The sequence below is a fragment of the Schistocerca gregaria genome, chromosome 9 (assembly GCF_023897955.1).
Source record: "Schistocerca gregaria isolate iqSchGreg1 chromosome 9, iqSchGreg1.2, whole genome shotgun sequence".
In the NCBI taxonomy this organism is placed as follows: Eukaryota; Metazoa; Arthropoda; class Insecta; order Orthoptera; family Acrididae; genus Schistocerca; species Schistocerca gregaria.
In genome coordinates this window covers 239,292,599-239,310,337 of record NC_064928.1, presented here as the reverse complement: position 1 = coordinate 239,310,337, position 17,739 = coordinate 239,292,599, and the positions used below count along the sequence as shown (strand labels likewise).

The 17,739-nt window shown below is 41.4% G+C and overlaps 1 protein-coding gene across 2 annotated transcripts in view; it reads left to right on the top strand.

Annotated features, from left to right (window-relative positions):
• The window catches only part of LOC126291814 (facilitated trehalose transporter Tret1-2 homolog), a 179,982-nt gene extending 167,407 nt beyond the window's left edge, over positions 1-12,575 (top strand). For both annotated transcript variants that reach the window (XM_049985511.1, XM_049985510.1), the window contains exon 10: positions 8,632-12,575. In XM_049985511.1, the coding sequence (XP_049841468.1) occupies positions 8,632-8,988 (357 nt within the window). In that variant the 3' untranslated portion in view covers positions 8,989-12,575. The remainder of the gene's footprint in view (positions 1-8,631) is intronic.
• Positions 12,576-17,739: the final 5,164 nt, after the last annotated feature.

Here is a 17,739-nt window from a genome sequence, read left to right as displayed (position 1 = left end):
ATTGAGATTCATTGGAAAAATCCTAAGGAAATTGAGTCCTGGAACAAAGGAAGTAGGTTGCAGTACACTTGCTCACCCACTGCTTGAATACTGCCCACTGGTGTGAGATCCGTACCAGATAGGGTTGATAGGAGAGATAGAGAAGATCCAACGGAGAGCAGTGCACTTCGTTACAGGATCATTTAGTAATCACGAAAGCGTTACGGAGATGATAGATAAACTCCAGTGGAAGACTCTGCAAGAGAGACGCTTGGTGACTCGGTACGGGCTTTCGTTAAAGTTACGAGAACATACTTTCACCAAAGACTCAAGCAGTATATTGCTCCCTCCTACGTATATCTCGCGAAGACACCATGAGGATAAAATCAGAGAGATTAGAGCCCACACAGAGGCATACCGATAATCTTTCTTTCCACGAACAACATGAGACTGAAATAGAAGGGAGATCCGATAGAGAAACTCAAGGTACCCTCCGCCACACACCGTCAGGTGGCTTGCGGAGTATGGATGTAGATATTACGTCCCCTGATCAGGCATATGTTTTCTAAATTTCGATACATTTTCCCATTGCTTCGTAATTTCCAGTTTTTCGTACCTTTTCGTGGGCGTAATATTTTCCCTCTTTCTGGCATTTCTAATTTATCTGAGTTATAGTTTTTATGCTAGACATTAGCTTGTATATAGACGTTCTGTCTACACTACTTATCTGCAATATCTTATTGTGCTTTTTTAGACAGACGTTTGTTATTGTAAAGGTCTTTTCTTATACCACATGCCCTTCCAATTTTATACATCCTTCCTTCCATAGGAGGGTTTTTCAAATCATTTTCTTGGATTATCTTCCCAAGATATATAATTTTTTATATCTACTTCATGTGGCCAATCTCTGCTTTCAGATATTTCAGTGTATTTTTTATGTTTGTTAAAAAATTGTTTTTTTTCTGCAGAAATTCTTAAGCCAGTTGTAGTGATCTTTGTTCTAAAAAATTATTTTGTTTTACAGCCAAAGTCACATTTTCAGAAAGTTTAGCAACGTCATCTACATATATGAGACAGGTCATTCCAATATTTTTGTTTACTCTTCCCAACCTCATTGATGAAATCTTAGATCCATTCAGTTTTTCATTCCAATTCTCGCGGTTTTTTTCTACTGCAGTTAAAAAGAATGTGTTTATGGCCATCATTTCGCCATACAGGTTTGTTTATGTCGAAAGGCTAAGTTATTTCTCCAATACATTTTGTTTTAGATGCAATGTCTCTAAGTGTTTCATGAATTAGATTTGCTAATTTGACTTTACATCATATGCTCGGATTATTTTATCTACAGTTTCTTTGTGTACAGAAACAAAGGTTTTTTTTTTTTTTAATCGACAACTATTACTACAGTGTTCTTTGAACTCAGTACTCCGTGGCATATGGTAGACTTCTGGTGCATTATTTACTCAGAACATGATCTGCCCTTCCCTAAACCACCTTGATAATCAAGTAAATTACTGTCTAGTGTTTTTTATCCTGTTTAGTAGAATCTTGGAAAATATTTTACATGCTACTTGTAGCAAAGAAATTCTTATCTAGTTCTAACGTCTTGTTTATTGCTTTTCTCAGGTAGTGGATGACTCAAGGCTACCTTTCACGCACCTGGGATATTTTCTCCTCTAGATTAATTTTAACTCTTTTCTTATTTTTCTTGGAGACCATTTCAAAAGTCTTCTTTTCCAGCTTAATGGTTTTTAAGATTTTAATTACTTCTTCAATTATTATTGTTATTTTAAAATTTAACTTTTAAGATGTTTAGCATCCAATACTGGTTATTAAAATATAGACCGTTTCATACACTTATAAGTGGACCAAAGTCATTGGTATAAGCACTACATTTGGTGTTAATAGCGAGTCATCTACCCGTCGTCAAGAGATAGCGGATTTGACTACTAAGGAAAACGTCCTACTTCCTGGGTTGGAACGCGGCCGGTGCTCACATTTTGAATAAAAGTTGTTAGCAATGTCGGCCGAAGAGTTCCGGCTTAAGAAGTCACTGTCGTTTTGTCAACTGCCTTGTCAAACAGGGCGGAGTAGCGGACACAGATTCGTGGCACTCTCTTACGCTTAGGGTGGGAAACAGGTCTTAAAAGCGGAGGAACTAGCAACGATCAACGGCATCAGTAGGCAGAAAGCAATGGAAACCACTACATTAAGGACACATACTGTATAACCTCAGGACATGTGGCATGTAATTGTAAAAAGTGTCATGATGAGCTCTCTATTGGCAAAAATTCAGAACTAGGCCCTCTCGAGATAATATCAACAGCAGCGGAAAATGGTATAACGGAAGAAGCATTCTTTATGAAAAGGAAGGTAGGACAGATTCCATATTTCTAGATTCCCGGTAACTTACTATTTTCCCTATCTGCAGTAAATACTTCCATTTTCAAACAGCCAACTTAAAACATTATACTACAAGGTACATTTTAAATGTTGAGCTTATGGTGTATTTCTTGCACACCATGCTGCTGATCGTCTACATTGCAATGTTCTTAAGGTAATTGCTTCCCTTTCCAACAACGTGATTCAACATACGAATCAAAACAAAAAGACACTGTTTGACATAGTGATTAATCTAACGATCCTTCGGATGAAATTTAATAAAATGAGACACTTTGCAAGTTAATGACGAGGTTTATTTTTCATTCCTCCAACATTTTAACGAATCCCAAAATATAAGCACCTAAGGGCGTCTGCCAAATCAGTACGTGACATAAAAATAATTTCATTACAATAAACCTGAATACATTACATGAATTATGCTAAATTCTTTATATTACAAATTACTCTGTAGTTTTCCATGTCTACATTAGGGTTAGAACTTTTTATGAAGATTGTAATTTTCCGTCTTAAATTGACTATTTCTCATTAGTGTAGTTGTCAGTTTTTTACGTGCATTTTCACACTGATATTGAACTACAACACCCGCTGAGATTTCTGTACCATTTTTTCGAATAGTGGTATTTGTTTGTACGTCTGTTTTCGAAATATTGATCTATTCCTTACACAAAACATAAATTAACATTATTAAACAATGTTCTGTGCATTATTACTATACCGTAATTTGATTACATAGAATATGAAAAATAAGGTTTTAGATTTCAAATCGGACTGTTAAGCTAATTGTGTGGTAATGTTATACATTTTGTTCATACAAAAAATCAGAGAAAATAATGTTTACGTAAAACATCTGCACATATGATTCACTTCATAAATAATCACACTGGACTGTTCATTCATTTCACACACATCAGTTACATCTTATACTACACAGAAGAATTTTTGTGTATGTAATAATATGGTGTGTTTGTTCATGTAGACAATCATATAACTAGCAGAATGCTGTTGTATCGTAGCGAGAGATCACAATCATGATATATGGAGTATGCACATAACTAAACTAAACTTTACCTCCACTTCTCTTAGGGATCCATCCAAACACCGTCATACAAAGCCCACTAACCATCAACAATACCTGCAACTAAATAACTGCAACTTTTTCAGACTATTAAGTGTCTCCCATATAGTCTGATCGCCCGTACGTACGTGGCACAGGTACAGTGACGAATAACCCCTTGCCCAGTATGCTAAATTTCACATTGTCGCCTTGACAGATACGCACTATATCCTAAACGTAGTCCACAGAGAGGTTATACGTGCCCGAATCCCCCGACCACCCCCAGGAAGCAGCTGTAAAGGGGGGAAGGAGAGACCATGCTCATCAGACAGCATCATCCTATAACGGAACAACTCAACAACATCCTTCGACTATTTATCATCAGCACTACAAATGAGGAACATTCCACCACAGTTCTTCTCATGGCTCCCAAAATAACTCCGTTAGCTGCCTGGTACGGCAACTGCTACAAGTTATTTCAGTAATAAAAGTCTTTATTGAAAGAAAAGAATGATTAATTATTAACGCGTTTCACCGTTTTGCGGCAGCATCAGATAATGTAGTATTCTGTAAAAGAGCATTCGTTAAAAAAAATGTGCGGGATAGGCAGATGCAGAAGTAGACGTGCTTTCAAATCTGTACAAACGTAGCGACGTTCGTATGCAAAGCAGTAGTTTTCCCAAAACAGCCTGCGTCTTCACAGCTTACGCAGTACTCTGTCTCAGTGCATCCTTATGCTAACCTTCTCCCAAGCCTATCCCACATCGGCCATATCCCTGTGGACATCCGAGACGGAAGATCGGTCTGGTATACCCAGCACGTCTTACAACAGTCCCGTCACAGGCTTGTCCCACACTATCACTATCACAGACAGGGCTACGTCTGAAAACAGTCATGTATACAGTAGCATCTATTGGTATACATTAATGTAGGGTGTAGCCATCCTTCGCCTTTATAACGGTTTAAAGTCCGCTAGAGGCACTTTCAATGTAGTTTCTGAATGCCTTTGGCGAAATAACTGGCCATTTTTCCTGAAGACCCGAAACCTTAGAAGGTAGTGATGCTGGAGAGAAGATGTAGAGCGAAGTCCACGTTCTAATTCATCACAAATTTGTTTGTCTTCAAGTCGCGACTGTGGGTAGGCCAGTCCATTTTAAGAATAAATAAACAAGAAGCAGTCTTGATTGGTTAACTTTTTTAATGGTGATCGGTTTCGATCTTTATATCACATCATCTTGGGACCATGAATGTCCGCTGGAGGCGGTGGCGCATGGCAGTCCTGCTGTTTGTGGCTGGTGGTGGTTCCTATACAAGAACTATGTTCTTTAAAATGTTAAACGCATTTTAGGAATGTTATTGTCCACAGAACATTGCCAAACATAAACTGCTTTATGACAGCGTACTTTGCCATGTTGATACAAAGAATCACAGTCTCCGAACTGTTCTTCTACTTCGTATAAAACGCATTGCTGTAAGATTTATTTATATCCTTATTCATTTAGCGTTTCTTAAAGGGGGTAGGACGTCAAATGGGTCGACTTGGGGCAAGAGAGGCATCACAGGACGTTTTAATTTCCACTGCGCGTAATTTTACAGATAAATTCATATTACTTTGTCAACATGACCCGGAAGGATTCAGGATTCGCATTCATAGCAGTAAAAGTTCAAAAACATAAAAAATAATTTTTTTACATATGAAACTTTATCATTTTTCACTTACTATTGGCTACATTTGTTGCTATAGGTACACCTTTCTTCACAAGTAAGAGAGATTCTTCGATGAATTTTGCACAGCATAGAAACCATACATACATGTGTGTGACACTCTAGAATTTATTTCATTTATGAAAAAATGAATGAACTATTACATTTTAAACTTCATGTTTAGAAAAAACTCAAATTCTATAGTTCATTATCTCAATTTTTACCACAGTTTATAAGAGATTTGGAAATTTCTAGAGTTTTACATTAAGGGATTTGTGTTTAATATTCATAGGTAATATAATATTTTTTTTGATGTTCCATGTACCTAAGGACAGAAATTTGTGTTTTGCGGAAAATGGCCGTTAATGTTTCTGCTTGTATTTAGCATTCTTTTACAATTGTCCAGGACCACAACTAGGTTCTTTTTCATTTTCTAAATCAGTTTCATTCATTTCACATTCGTATGATGCACTCTTCTTCATTTTATCACATCCAAAGATGATTTATCTCCTTTCACTACACTCTCTCTGTCTATTGCATACAAAGCTTTGATGCGGTTTACTCCGGGCTTAATTCCCATTTTCTCTACAACATATTGTTCGCTTTGCACACCATCATTAGAACATAAAACTGCATCATAAACACCAATACCAAGTGCATTTCTTCCCACAAAAATGGTTTTTGGCAATCTTTCCCCTACACATTGGATAAAACTTTCATTTGGCAGTGGCCGAACGGTTCTTGGCGCTGCAGTCCGGAGCCGTGCTGCTGCTACAGTCGCAGGTTCGAGGTCATCAGTCCCCTAGAACTTAGAGCTACTTAAACCTAACTAACCTAAGGACATCACACATATCCATGCCCGAGGCAGGATTCGAACCAGCGACCGTAGCAGTCGCGCGTTTCCGGACTGAAGCGCCTAGAAGCGCTCGGCCACCGCGGCCGGCCCAACACTCTTCCCTGCAGAGATTCCTATTGGTACTGTCTACAACGTCATGTACAAAATGAACAGCAAAGCCCCAACACACTTCTCTGGAGAACACCTGAAGTTACTTCTACATCTGTCGAAGACTCTCCATGCAAGATAACATTGTACCTTCTCTCTACCGAGAAATCTTTAGTCAGGTCACAAATTTCCCTTCATACCCTATACTGTCGTACTTTTGACAACAAGCACAGGAGTCGTTCTCAGTCTAATGCTTTCCGGAGATCGAGATATAGTGGATGAACGGCTTTCAGGGTGTCACGTGAGTTGCGTTTCACATGATTGATGTTCTCGGAATCCATGCTTGTTGCCGTGGGGCAGTTCATTCTGTTCGAGATACCTTATCATGTTGGAGGTCGGAACACGTTCAAAGATCCTACAACAAACGGTTGTCAAGGGTATCGGACGCTAGTCTGGTGGATGGCTTCAGCTACCATTCTTGTAGACCAGTAGGAGATCTTAGCACAAAAAATTGCAGTAATTGACTTTTTAGGGTTTTGTACCTCTACTGGTAAAAACTTTTTTCTCAGGAATTGGTAGACGTATGAAGCTGGAATTTATCTCACTAACGTTATGGTCCCTTGGTGATGTAAAAAATTTAAACCTCTAAGTCACTGCAATCAAAAGATACGGCCCTTTATGTCACATATTTCGATACCTACTAACTCCATCGTCAAAATCTATAGGGTATTTCCCTTTGACCTATAAACATAAAACTTGCTAAGAAGGAAGTTTTTACAGCAGAAGCAAAGAAAAAGAAAAAATTCTTTACTGGAAACTGTACCACTGGAAAAATATTCCTTTGACATTTGTTATCCCACTTCAACTTGATATTAAAACGACGGTAATGATGGAAGCCAAAGGAATGAATTAAAATTTTTGCCGAGGCCGCGACTTGAACCCAGGCCTCCTTTCTTGGAAGTCAAGACTGCTAACCATCTTTTTTTTAATTTTCTTATTATTCCACAAAAACAGTAACAAATATGGACAGCTTACAGTGAAATGACATAAATAAGGTGACAGATAATTGCAGTCATAAATTACGGCATTCAAAGAATGTGTCTGTAGCATTACCACACATTTAGCACCTTCACTGTCACCTTCAACTGGTGGCAGATCAGCAGCACATTTTCTGCTTCTGCAGCCGGTTCCTCATCACCATTTCCCAGACCCAAATTAATCATTCAGTAAATCCTTGACGTGTGTTCCTTCCAGGGTAGGTTACGTGGACAGAAGGGCAGTCCCGAACAGCGACATCGCTAAAACCTTCACTGCCTTTTTATTTTTGTCAGTTCTAGCCTTCTAAACGCATCCATAGGGAGTTCGAGATCTTCCTTCATAACAGACACCAAACGTTTGCCGTCATATTCTTGTATTCTGCTGTACTATTGATTTATTTTTCATGTGTGACTAGCAGGTGAGACTAGGGTCGGGAACGTGACACAACCCATCCCCTCTTCACAAGGAATCCAGTTCCTAATCTATACCCATTCCGTTGAAGACAAATCGGAGCACATTACATGCCGTTGCTGCACAGGTAGTAAGTCCAATCCCTCCGCAAAACAAACTTCAGTTAGTATCCAGAATGAGATTTTCACTCTGTAGTGGAGTGTGCGCTGATATAAAACTTCCTGGCGGATTAAAACTGTATGCCGGACAGAGACTCGAACTCGGGACCTTTGCCTTTCGAGGGCAAGTGCTCTACCATCTGAGCTACCCAAGCACGACTCACGCCCCGTCCTAACAGCTTTACTTCTGCCAGTATCTCGTCTCCTACCTTCCAAACTTTACAGAAGCTCTCCTGCGAACCTTGCGGAAATAGCACTCCTGAAAGAAAGGATATTGCGGACACATGGCTTAGCCACAGCCTGGGGGGTGTTTCTAGAATGAGATTTTCACTCTGCAGCGGAGTGTGCGCTGATATGAAAGTTCCTGGCAGATTAAAACTGTGTACCGGACGGAGATTCGAACTCGGGACCTTTGCCTTTTGCGGGCAAGTGCTCTACCAGGGGGGCTTTTGTAAAGTTTGGAAGGTAGGAGACGAGGTACTGGCAGATGTGGAGCTGTGAGGACGGGGCGTGAGTCGTGCTTGGGTGGCTCAGTTGGTAGAGCACTTGCCCGCGAAAGGCAAAGGTCCCGTGTTCGAGTCTCGGTCCGGCACACAGTTCTAATTCAATTAGTATCTTGAGCTATACTACAAAGAAGGAGACTCAGGTCCCGACCGTGGCACACAAGTTTTAATAAACTACTTCGGCTTCCATCATTACCGTAGATGAAGATGAGATTTAAATGTCTCGGGAAAATTTCATTATAAGATCCATGAAATTAAAGCATTCTCAAAAATTTTGGAGTCCCTGGGACCTATGTTTTGTCGCTATCAATACAGATTACAGGCAAAAATGGTCAGGGTTCTCAGAATGGTTGAGTATGTCTTACTCGCACCCAGCCACATTTTTTTGACTGGACCTGAGCGCAGAGGTGAGTTTTTACGCCTCGTGTGCTGTGACAGGTGGCGGGCCTGCTGAACTGGGTGATGATGTTCACGGTGACGCGCTCCTTCGGGCTGATGCTGTCCCGCGTGGGCGCCGCCGCCTGCTTCGGCGGCTTCCTGGCGTCCTCGCTCACCGCCGCCGCCTTCGTCTTCCTCCTGGTGCCCGAGACGGCGGGTAAGACGCTGCAGGAGATCCAGGCGGACCTGCGCGCCGGCCGCCCCCGCGGCTCCGCTCCCGCGCCGCCCGCCTCCGAGGAGCTGCCGCTGCCGCAGCTGGTCGCCGGCTCCACCTCCGCGGCCTCCAAGGCGGTCGCCGTCGACTTCTTCCCCGCGGGCAGCTTCCGCTTCCTGTCCCCCGGCGAGATACACATCTGACGCTCTGCAGCCCAAACGCGCAGCACGTCTCAGCTACCGCGATTGTGTGATATTCTCGACACCCGCCCTACAAATGTGTACCCACTGTAGGCCGTCAACAATCAAACAAAACTGCTTCAAACACAATAACGGTAGTGTGGTGTGCGTACTGTAAGACCTTTGGTACACACACCATCAGATTATTTGACTTGTCGCTCTAACGAAGTAGGCGAGTGTCAGCAATATGTCTCGTGGTCTTATCGTGAGGTGTTTATCTTCTGCCTTTAGGTCAGACAATAGAAATGCCACTTGCACGCTTAGAATAGCAGACTGATGGTGACCAAAACTTGGTCTTGGCACGTTAATCTTATTCTCACATATCTCTGACACTTGACAAAGTGTCTATACATTTCTCTTCATGGCTATGTACAGGAATATGATAATCTTATTAGGCACACACTGAAACTTGACTATAGACTGGCACAGACAAATGCAGACTGCTACAGACTAATGCAGACTGACTAATCGGAGGTCAGTACACTCGGTATAATACGTCGCGCATTCAGGTACCACTGCGCGAGTGTGATCTGCGATGAGAAAAGGCTCTACTTTAGCAGCGATCTCATTGGCTGCGTTATATACTAATACGAGGATCGGCGGAAGCAGAATTTGGTCTGTCTCTAAGGTAGCGCCATCTCTTAGTGAGAAGACGGACGACCGCTGCGCCTGCGCTGTTTTGCTTAGCGGGGCGCGCTCTAGTGAGAAAGTTGTGCACGCGCTGACTACTATGTACACAACAGGTAGCTATATTTCGATTAAAATAATTTTGTAATTGAAATTTCTGTGAGTCGAGTGGTAGGCGCCAGGTGTAGACTAATCGCAGCTCCTCCTCGCGCTCCACGTGTTCACTGGAGCCTTTCTGCAAGCACGAACACCGCTGCCTCGTGGGGCGACACAGGCAGAGACGGCACAATGCCTTGAGCGTGTCAGTCACAACGTTATTTGCTGCATCAGATCGGAGTTAAGACTCGAGCTTTCGAAAATAATCATCATGTACTTTGTCACATGACTGACTGCAGGGTGGGAAGAGGAAGTCGTGGAGTTTAGTTGTCATCTAATCACAGCTGTCCCTCGGGCACCACGTGATTGACGTGTTGCCTATTCTGTAGGTGTTGGCAGGCAACGCAAGGACCGAGAGTAGAGTGTGATTCCATGAGCAAGTGTCATGTTGCATATGACATGGCAATTACGCTCTACACCACAGACATCTGCCAGTTGCAGCTATTGACCATGTGCATTCGGTGTTGAAACTCGGGTTCCGAAGATTAATATCCTCTGCTTCCTCATGAGATGACTATCTGCCAGGAGCGAAGTCTGCTTTCCTTTGTAGTGGCGTTTAAACTTGTCACTGGTTAGGCAATTCTAACTTCTAGTCTGAAGTTATTTCAATCGAAGTGTAACGAAAGCAGTCGACAAGAACAAAACCTTCAGTGTGTCATTTACATAGAACATATCCCCTGAAATAATACACATATGTGCTATTATCAGGAAGTTTAAGAAATACATTAATTTAAAATATAATGTAGCACTTGCAGCTTATTTTGCACCATTACCTTCAAAATAGTGCCCACGGAAGGCAATACACTGGCACCAACTTTTCTGCCCCTTTTCAAACGCGTCCAGGTGGTGTTTCTTCATTGGGCTGTTTGGTATCCTTCGCGATTCCGCTTACATCTCCTCCACTGTACCAGTCCTTTGACTCTCTTCATTTTGAGGGAAAGGAAGGAGTCACGAAACGGTACGAATTCTGGCGGGTACGGCGCTTGAGGAAAAAATTTCCTCTTGTTTGGAGTAAAATATTCCAGAATGATGTAGGCTGCATTGGATGGTACGTTATCACGGCGGAGTACTCCGTCGTTCGTAGGACGCTTCTGCTGACGTTTCTCGTTATACCCTCCCTCAGACTTGCAAACATCGCTATGGAACTCCTTATTGACAGTCAGGGCAGGAGAGACAAACTCGTTATGAACAATGCCGTCTATGTATTTTTAAAATAACTGACCAACAAAGACTTAATGCTACTCTTGCCTTGTCCTCCCACTAGGGCGACTGTTGCTTAATTTCACGATCATGGACATAAACCCAACTTCCGAGGCTTTGAAAACTATGAAAAGAGACTTTGGGTCATCTTGGAGGAATTACATGACTTCCTTGAGGACTTCAACGCAGTTTTGTTTTTTATCGTCTTGAAGCAGTAGTGTCACAAACTTCGCCGCAATCCATCGCATGTTCAGTTCTTCAATCAGAATATTTTAAGATTTGCCATCACTTACCCCCAAGGTGTTGCAGCGGTTTCGAACGGTCTATCGAAAACTGTTGCATAAACGCACTAGATGTTGAAGCAAGATTTTGGACGCAAACCCTGATGTCATACACATAGTTATAGCTGGTACAAGCGCTGAAATAATGTTTAGAAAGTGATTTATCTGATTCAGCATCTTTAAAACAAAGCTCTAAACATGCTGCTGTTTCAGATTAAACATCGAAGAGTCACAGACTCACAGGTACACGTTAATGGAAATGCGCTCATCGGCAGCTAATCGAACTACGTGACTCACAGCCATTTGCCTCGCCAATTCAACAAGGATTTGTGGGGAGACACCTAACAGTATTTCTTTCCACTCTTGATCGTCTAGGTGCAGAGTTCAAATTTCGGAAACTTTACATACCACTTCATAGATGTTTCTAAGCACACAGTGAAGGAGATACAGTCTTGAATTCTCTGTGTCTTCCACAACACATCCTACGTTTGGTGGAACAGGATTCTGAACTGCAAAAAAGACACCCAGTGTTGGATCAAGTAACGTTTAGTGCTTTTTTTTAAGTCAAGACACTACAAGAGAGTCATTTGTGGCTGAACTGTTCTTTATCTCATACCTGAAGAGTCAGTTAAACTCTTCACATCCAGAAACAAGTGTGAAAAAACTATTAGATGAGATTTTATGTGAGTTAAAACCATGTATGTGAAAAGTGTCGTGACCAAAAAGTGTGACAAATAAAATGAGAATAATGCTGAAGAACATTCCACAGACAGATTGGAGACATTTCAGAATAACTGTAATGGACTAAGTGTGTTATATTGTCGTTCTATTATTATGTGAGAATTAATTGCTCTGTCAAGAATGTAAGAGACATTCCTGTATTTCTGTATTTCCTTGCCCAAATACTGTTTTATGAAGACTAAAATGTGATTTTAAGATTTTATAATAATCTTATCACAATAATGATTTTAGTGCAAAATGTTGCCTACAATAAATATGGGAGGTAATATAGTTTTCCCGAAACAAGCTTTACCATTTTGAAAGAAATTCAGCACTTCATGCAAGTATTGTTCCATTTGTGAATGTTTTATATAAGTGGGACAAGGACAAGCATATATCCATATTAGTTGTTCATGTACTATAAAATTCGAAGTCACCTTAACACTACAGATACCAGTACTTCAAAAAATAACATTTTATCTATAGTAGAGTAAATTTATACTGAAGTATGCAGTTCATTTTTGTTACTGAATTTGTGCTACATTAAAGACATATCATCAGTTTTAACTCCGTCAAAAAAATTAAGTTTCCCGCCATGTACACAGTGAATCTGCCCGAAAATACTCTTCTACTGCCGAAATTCACATCAACACAGTCTTTTTTTCTGTATTTTGTTGTAATTCCATTAACCTTGGTTGTCATTGTCTACATACTAATCTAACAGACAACCACTGGCCTAGCTAAGCAGGTGGAGTATCTGGACTCAAAAAAGACAGGGAGAGGGAGAGCGGTGAGTGGTTGAAAGGCAGTGAGAGAGTGTGTATGTATACAAGAGAAAGAGGTGAGGGGTCGCATAAGTATGGAACTTGTACACTACTGGCCATTAAAATTGCTACACCACGAAGGTAACGTGCTACAGACGCGAAATTTAACCGACAGGAAGAAGATGCTGTGATATGCAAATGATTAGCTTTTCAGAGCATTCACACAAGGTTGGCGCCGGTGGCGACATCTACAACGTGCTGACATGACGAAAGTTTCCAACCGATTTCTCATACACAAACAGCAAATGACCGGCGTTGCCTGGTGAAGCGTTGTAGTGATGTCTCGTGTAAGGAGGAGAAATGCGTACCATCATGTTTCCGACTTTGATGAAGGTCGGATTGTAGTGAATCGTGATTGCAGTTTATCGTATAGCGACATTGCTGCTCGCGTTGGTTGAGACCCAATATGGATTCCGACATGGAATCGGTGGGTTCAGGACGGTAATACGGAACGCCGTACTGGATACCAACGGCCTTGTATCACCAGCAGTCGAGATGACAGGCATCTTATCCGCAGTGCTGTAACGGATCTTGCAGTCACGTCTCGGTCCCTGAATCAACAGATGGGAACGTCTGCAAGACAACAACCATCTGCACGAACAGTTCGACGACGTTTGCAGCAGCATGGACTATCAGCTCGGAGACCACGGCTGCGGTTACCCTTGAATCTGCATCACAGACAGGAGCGCCTGCGATGGTGTACTCAACGAACAACCTAGGTGCACGAATGGCAAAACGTCATTTTTTCGGATGAATCCAGGTTCTGTTTACAGCATCATGATGGTCGCATCCGTGTTTGGCGACATCGCGGTGAATGCACATTGGAAGCGTGTATTCGTCATCGCCATATTGGCGTATCACCCGGCGTGATGGTATGGGGTGCCATTGGTTACACGTCTCGGTCACCTCTTGTTCGCACTTACGGCACTTTGAACAGTGGACGTTACATTTCAGATGTGTTGCGACCCATGGCTCTACCCTTCATTCGATCCCTGCGAAATCCTACATTTCAGCAGGATAATGCACGACTGCATGTTGCAGGTCCTGTACGGGCCTTTCTGGATACAGAAAATGTTCGACTGCTGCCCTGGCCAACACATTCTCCAGATCTCTCACCAACTGAAAACGTCTGGTCAGTGGTGGCCGAGCAACTGGCTGGTCACAACATGCCAGTCACTACGCTTGATGAAGTGTGGTATCGTGTTGAAGCTGCATGGGCAGCTGTACCTGTACACGCCATCCACACTCTGACTCAATGCCCACGTGTATCAAGGCCGTTATTACGGCCAAAGTTGGTTGTTCTGGGTACTGATTTCTCAGGATCTATGCACCCAAATTGCGTGGAAATGTAATCACATGTTAGTTCTAGTGTATTTGTCCAATGAATACCCGTTTATCATCTGCATTTCTTCTTGGTGTAGCAATTTTAATGGCCAGTAGTGTAGTTCCACTTGGAGGATGCTAATCAGTTTTGTTTTATACACACTGTGGGACGGCGGGTGGAATAATTGGTATTTAAAAATGTTTTGTTTTTCCTGGCCGATTAGCAACGTATGTGGGGTGGCGGGTGGAATAATTGTTATTAAATGTTCCTATTATTTATTTATTTAATGCTGTTGTTTGCCGTTCTCAACACTGGCTCTCTAACTACAATATTGGCAACCAGAAAGTGATTAGCAAAACGTGAAGCCTGTAATTAGAATTCCTAGTGCCCACTTCATCTGAGAAGTACATTTATAGCTACAGCTTATAGCTCTGAGGAATTAGGAGATTGTCTGGGATTCATAATCAAAAACTACTTTCTGTAAAATGTTCATTATATTCTGAAAGTCACAGAACAAAAAGAATCCAAACAATCCAACTGCCAGAGCAGTTCAGAGTCTAATGCACTGATGTAACTATAACTGTTCAAATTAAATGTTTAAGTGAATGCTCTCGCCATAATTTGATGATAATGTCCGTCAAACGCCACGCTAAATAATGGTAGAATGTCTGTCCCGCGGCGGCACGTGAAAATACGACATACACAAACTGAAGCTAGATCATTAAAGTCATCCCAGCATTAACACTTCACTCGAAAACGATTTCATGGTTATGCGTATCCCGAGTAACTTATTATGGCACACAAGGCTGTTTATAGCAACGATACTGACGCGACGCGACTCCCGGCACAGGTGGTGCGCTAATCAGCGTCTGGAGAGAACTGGGGCCTTTCTTTCTCATGCAGTATTTTTACATATAAAGCCACGGTGCGGATGGCTGAGAGAACGCCTGATCAAATCCGCTCTCCCGACTAACCGCTGGGCTAGTAATGCACCACTTTAAGTTATCGAATAAAACATTGCTTCCTTTGCTGATGGCCGATGAAGCTCTCAATTTAAATGTGCAAACAGCACACAGGTAAGTAATTATAATAAAAGTCTGACGTGGCTAACTCAAATATTTTGGGCGAGAGAATTAATTTAATTACACTACATGTAGTAGACGAGCTCTGAACTTGCCCTTTGGAGATATGCTATCGCTATAGTTTTATAGTTATTCAGTTGAAACTTCTCACATCTTTATGATTATAGCGGATCCTAGCTTTATTTATTCGCCTACTTAATCTATCTTGCTTCCTTCATTTTTTTAGACAAAAACCAGAAAATTATGAATTTCAACTAAAATTTTAATTTGTGAGATCCAGAATACTGTTTCTACTAAATTATTATGAAAAAGGAATCTAAATATAAATTAGTAAGTTTCTAGCTCTTTTCTGTTGCGCTAGTGATTTTCACAGAAAAACATCCAAATTTCGAAAATGGTTAAAGTTATTGAACTGATATTCAACACATATTGATTTAGTATTACTCCTGACATGATAGAAAAGTTTCAGGTTATTTACTTGATTTTTAAAGTATTGCGCAACATTTATGTCGTCAGAGCTAGTTACAGCGAACTAGGCTGGCACACAATGGAAAGACTGATGTGAATTTTATAAGCCGTGAGTAGGCTGCTTCCCTACAACACGCTGTAATGGAGGTTACCTTTGAGACTGGACGAAGTGAATTGATGTTAGTCAAGAATGCATTTGAGATGCCGAAGACACCGTTATCAATTGCTCAATCAGTTTGAACGAGGTCCTGTAATATGGCTATGAGATGCTCGATGTGCCTTCTGGGCTGCTGCAGAAAGACTTGGCAGGAATATAGCCACTGTACGTGACTGCTGGCAGCAGTGGTCGCGGGAAGGTCCGGTCACTTGAAAACCGGGCTCCGGACGGCCACGTGGCACTACCGAGAGAGAAGACTTTAATGATCAGCGTATGGCTGTGGCGTATCTTACTGTATCTACAGCAGCAACTTGAGCAGCAGTTGGTGCACCAGTCACAGAATAAAGGGTTACAAATCGGTTACTTCAAGGACGCTCTAAAGCGTGCAATCTACTGACCCCCAAACCATCACCGCTTGGGACTTCAGTGGTGCCAGGCGAGCGCTAATTAGAGGGAAGGGCGAAGGTCTGTTTTGTTTTCTGATTAAAGCTGGTTCTGCCTCAGTGACAGTGATGGCCCCATTGATTAAAAGGCCAGCTGTAGGCCTGCAACCAACGTGTTTGCAGCCTAGATGCAGAGGATCTATATGTAGAGTTATGGTATAGTGGGCGTATTTCGTATGACAGCAGAAGTGTTCTCGTGGTTTTTGTACATTCATCTTTTTCAGAATGAGATTTTCACTCTGAAACGGAGTGTGCATTGATATGAAACTTCCTGGAAGATTAAAACTGTGTGCCGGACCGAGACTCGAACTCGGGACCTTTGCCTTTCGCGGTCAAGTGCTGTACCAACTGAGCAACCCAGTGGACGCATTATTGTAATATATTCAATTTTCCGGTGTAATGTATTGTAGATCTTAAAAAATTTTGATAATATAATTTTTTTACCGGCCAAAAAAAGAAAAGACCGTGTAAAAAATATAAAATAATGAAATTTGGATAATTAAATTCTGACGTATGAAAACTGATAAATCGTAACTAATGAAAAACTGATGAATTTTGACGTAAGCCAGCGCTACACCATGGCCCTGTGAAATCAATCTAAATTTGTCCGTGAGAAATAAACTGAAAAAGTCTTACCTAGTGATGGTGTCGCCGGATATCGCTGTGTACACAGTATATCTGCTCGTAAATGGCACAGCTTAGTGCAATGCTGGCCTATCTACTAATACTGGATAACATTTGTCTGAGATCTGAATTACGAGAAAAACTGACTTTACTTCGTGACACAGCTGCACAGCTGGTCGTCTGATTACTAAACAACACATGACTATGATCTGATAAAAATTTTGTATGATTTTAATTTAGATAAATGACTGTATCGAGACTGGCAATGACTTAATGGGATGGCCGGTGTGGCCGTGTGGTTCTAGGCGCTTCAGTCTGGAACTGCGTGACCACTACGGTCGCAGATTCGAATCCTGCCTCTGGTATGCATGTGTGTGATGTCCTTAGGTTAGTTAGGTTTAAGTAGTTCTCAGTTCTAGGGAACCGATGATCTCAGAAGTTGTCCCATAGTGCTCAGAGCCATTTGAACCATTTAGAACTTAAGGGGAAAGTATACTTTTTTAGTTGACTGGAAAAAAAATTATATTCAAATTTTTTTACGTTATTGATGAAGATCTACAATCCATTACACGGGAAAATTGAGTGTATTACGAGTGTGGGTCAACAGGTGCTGACGAGTCACAAAAGGAAAGATTAAAACAAAATCATATTAACATCTCAGACAAGTGACAATTACGCGAATGCCAATAAAAATAAAAAAAATATATCTTACAATAGATGGTTGGCTTAATTACAGTATTGATTTTTCATTATACTAACAATTATTCATTTGTTCATCATCATCTCATCCCATGGTATCATTTAGCCCT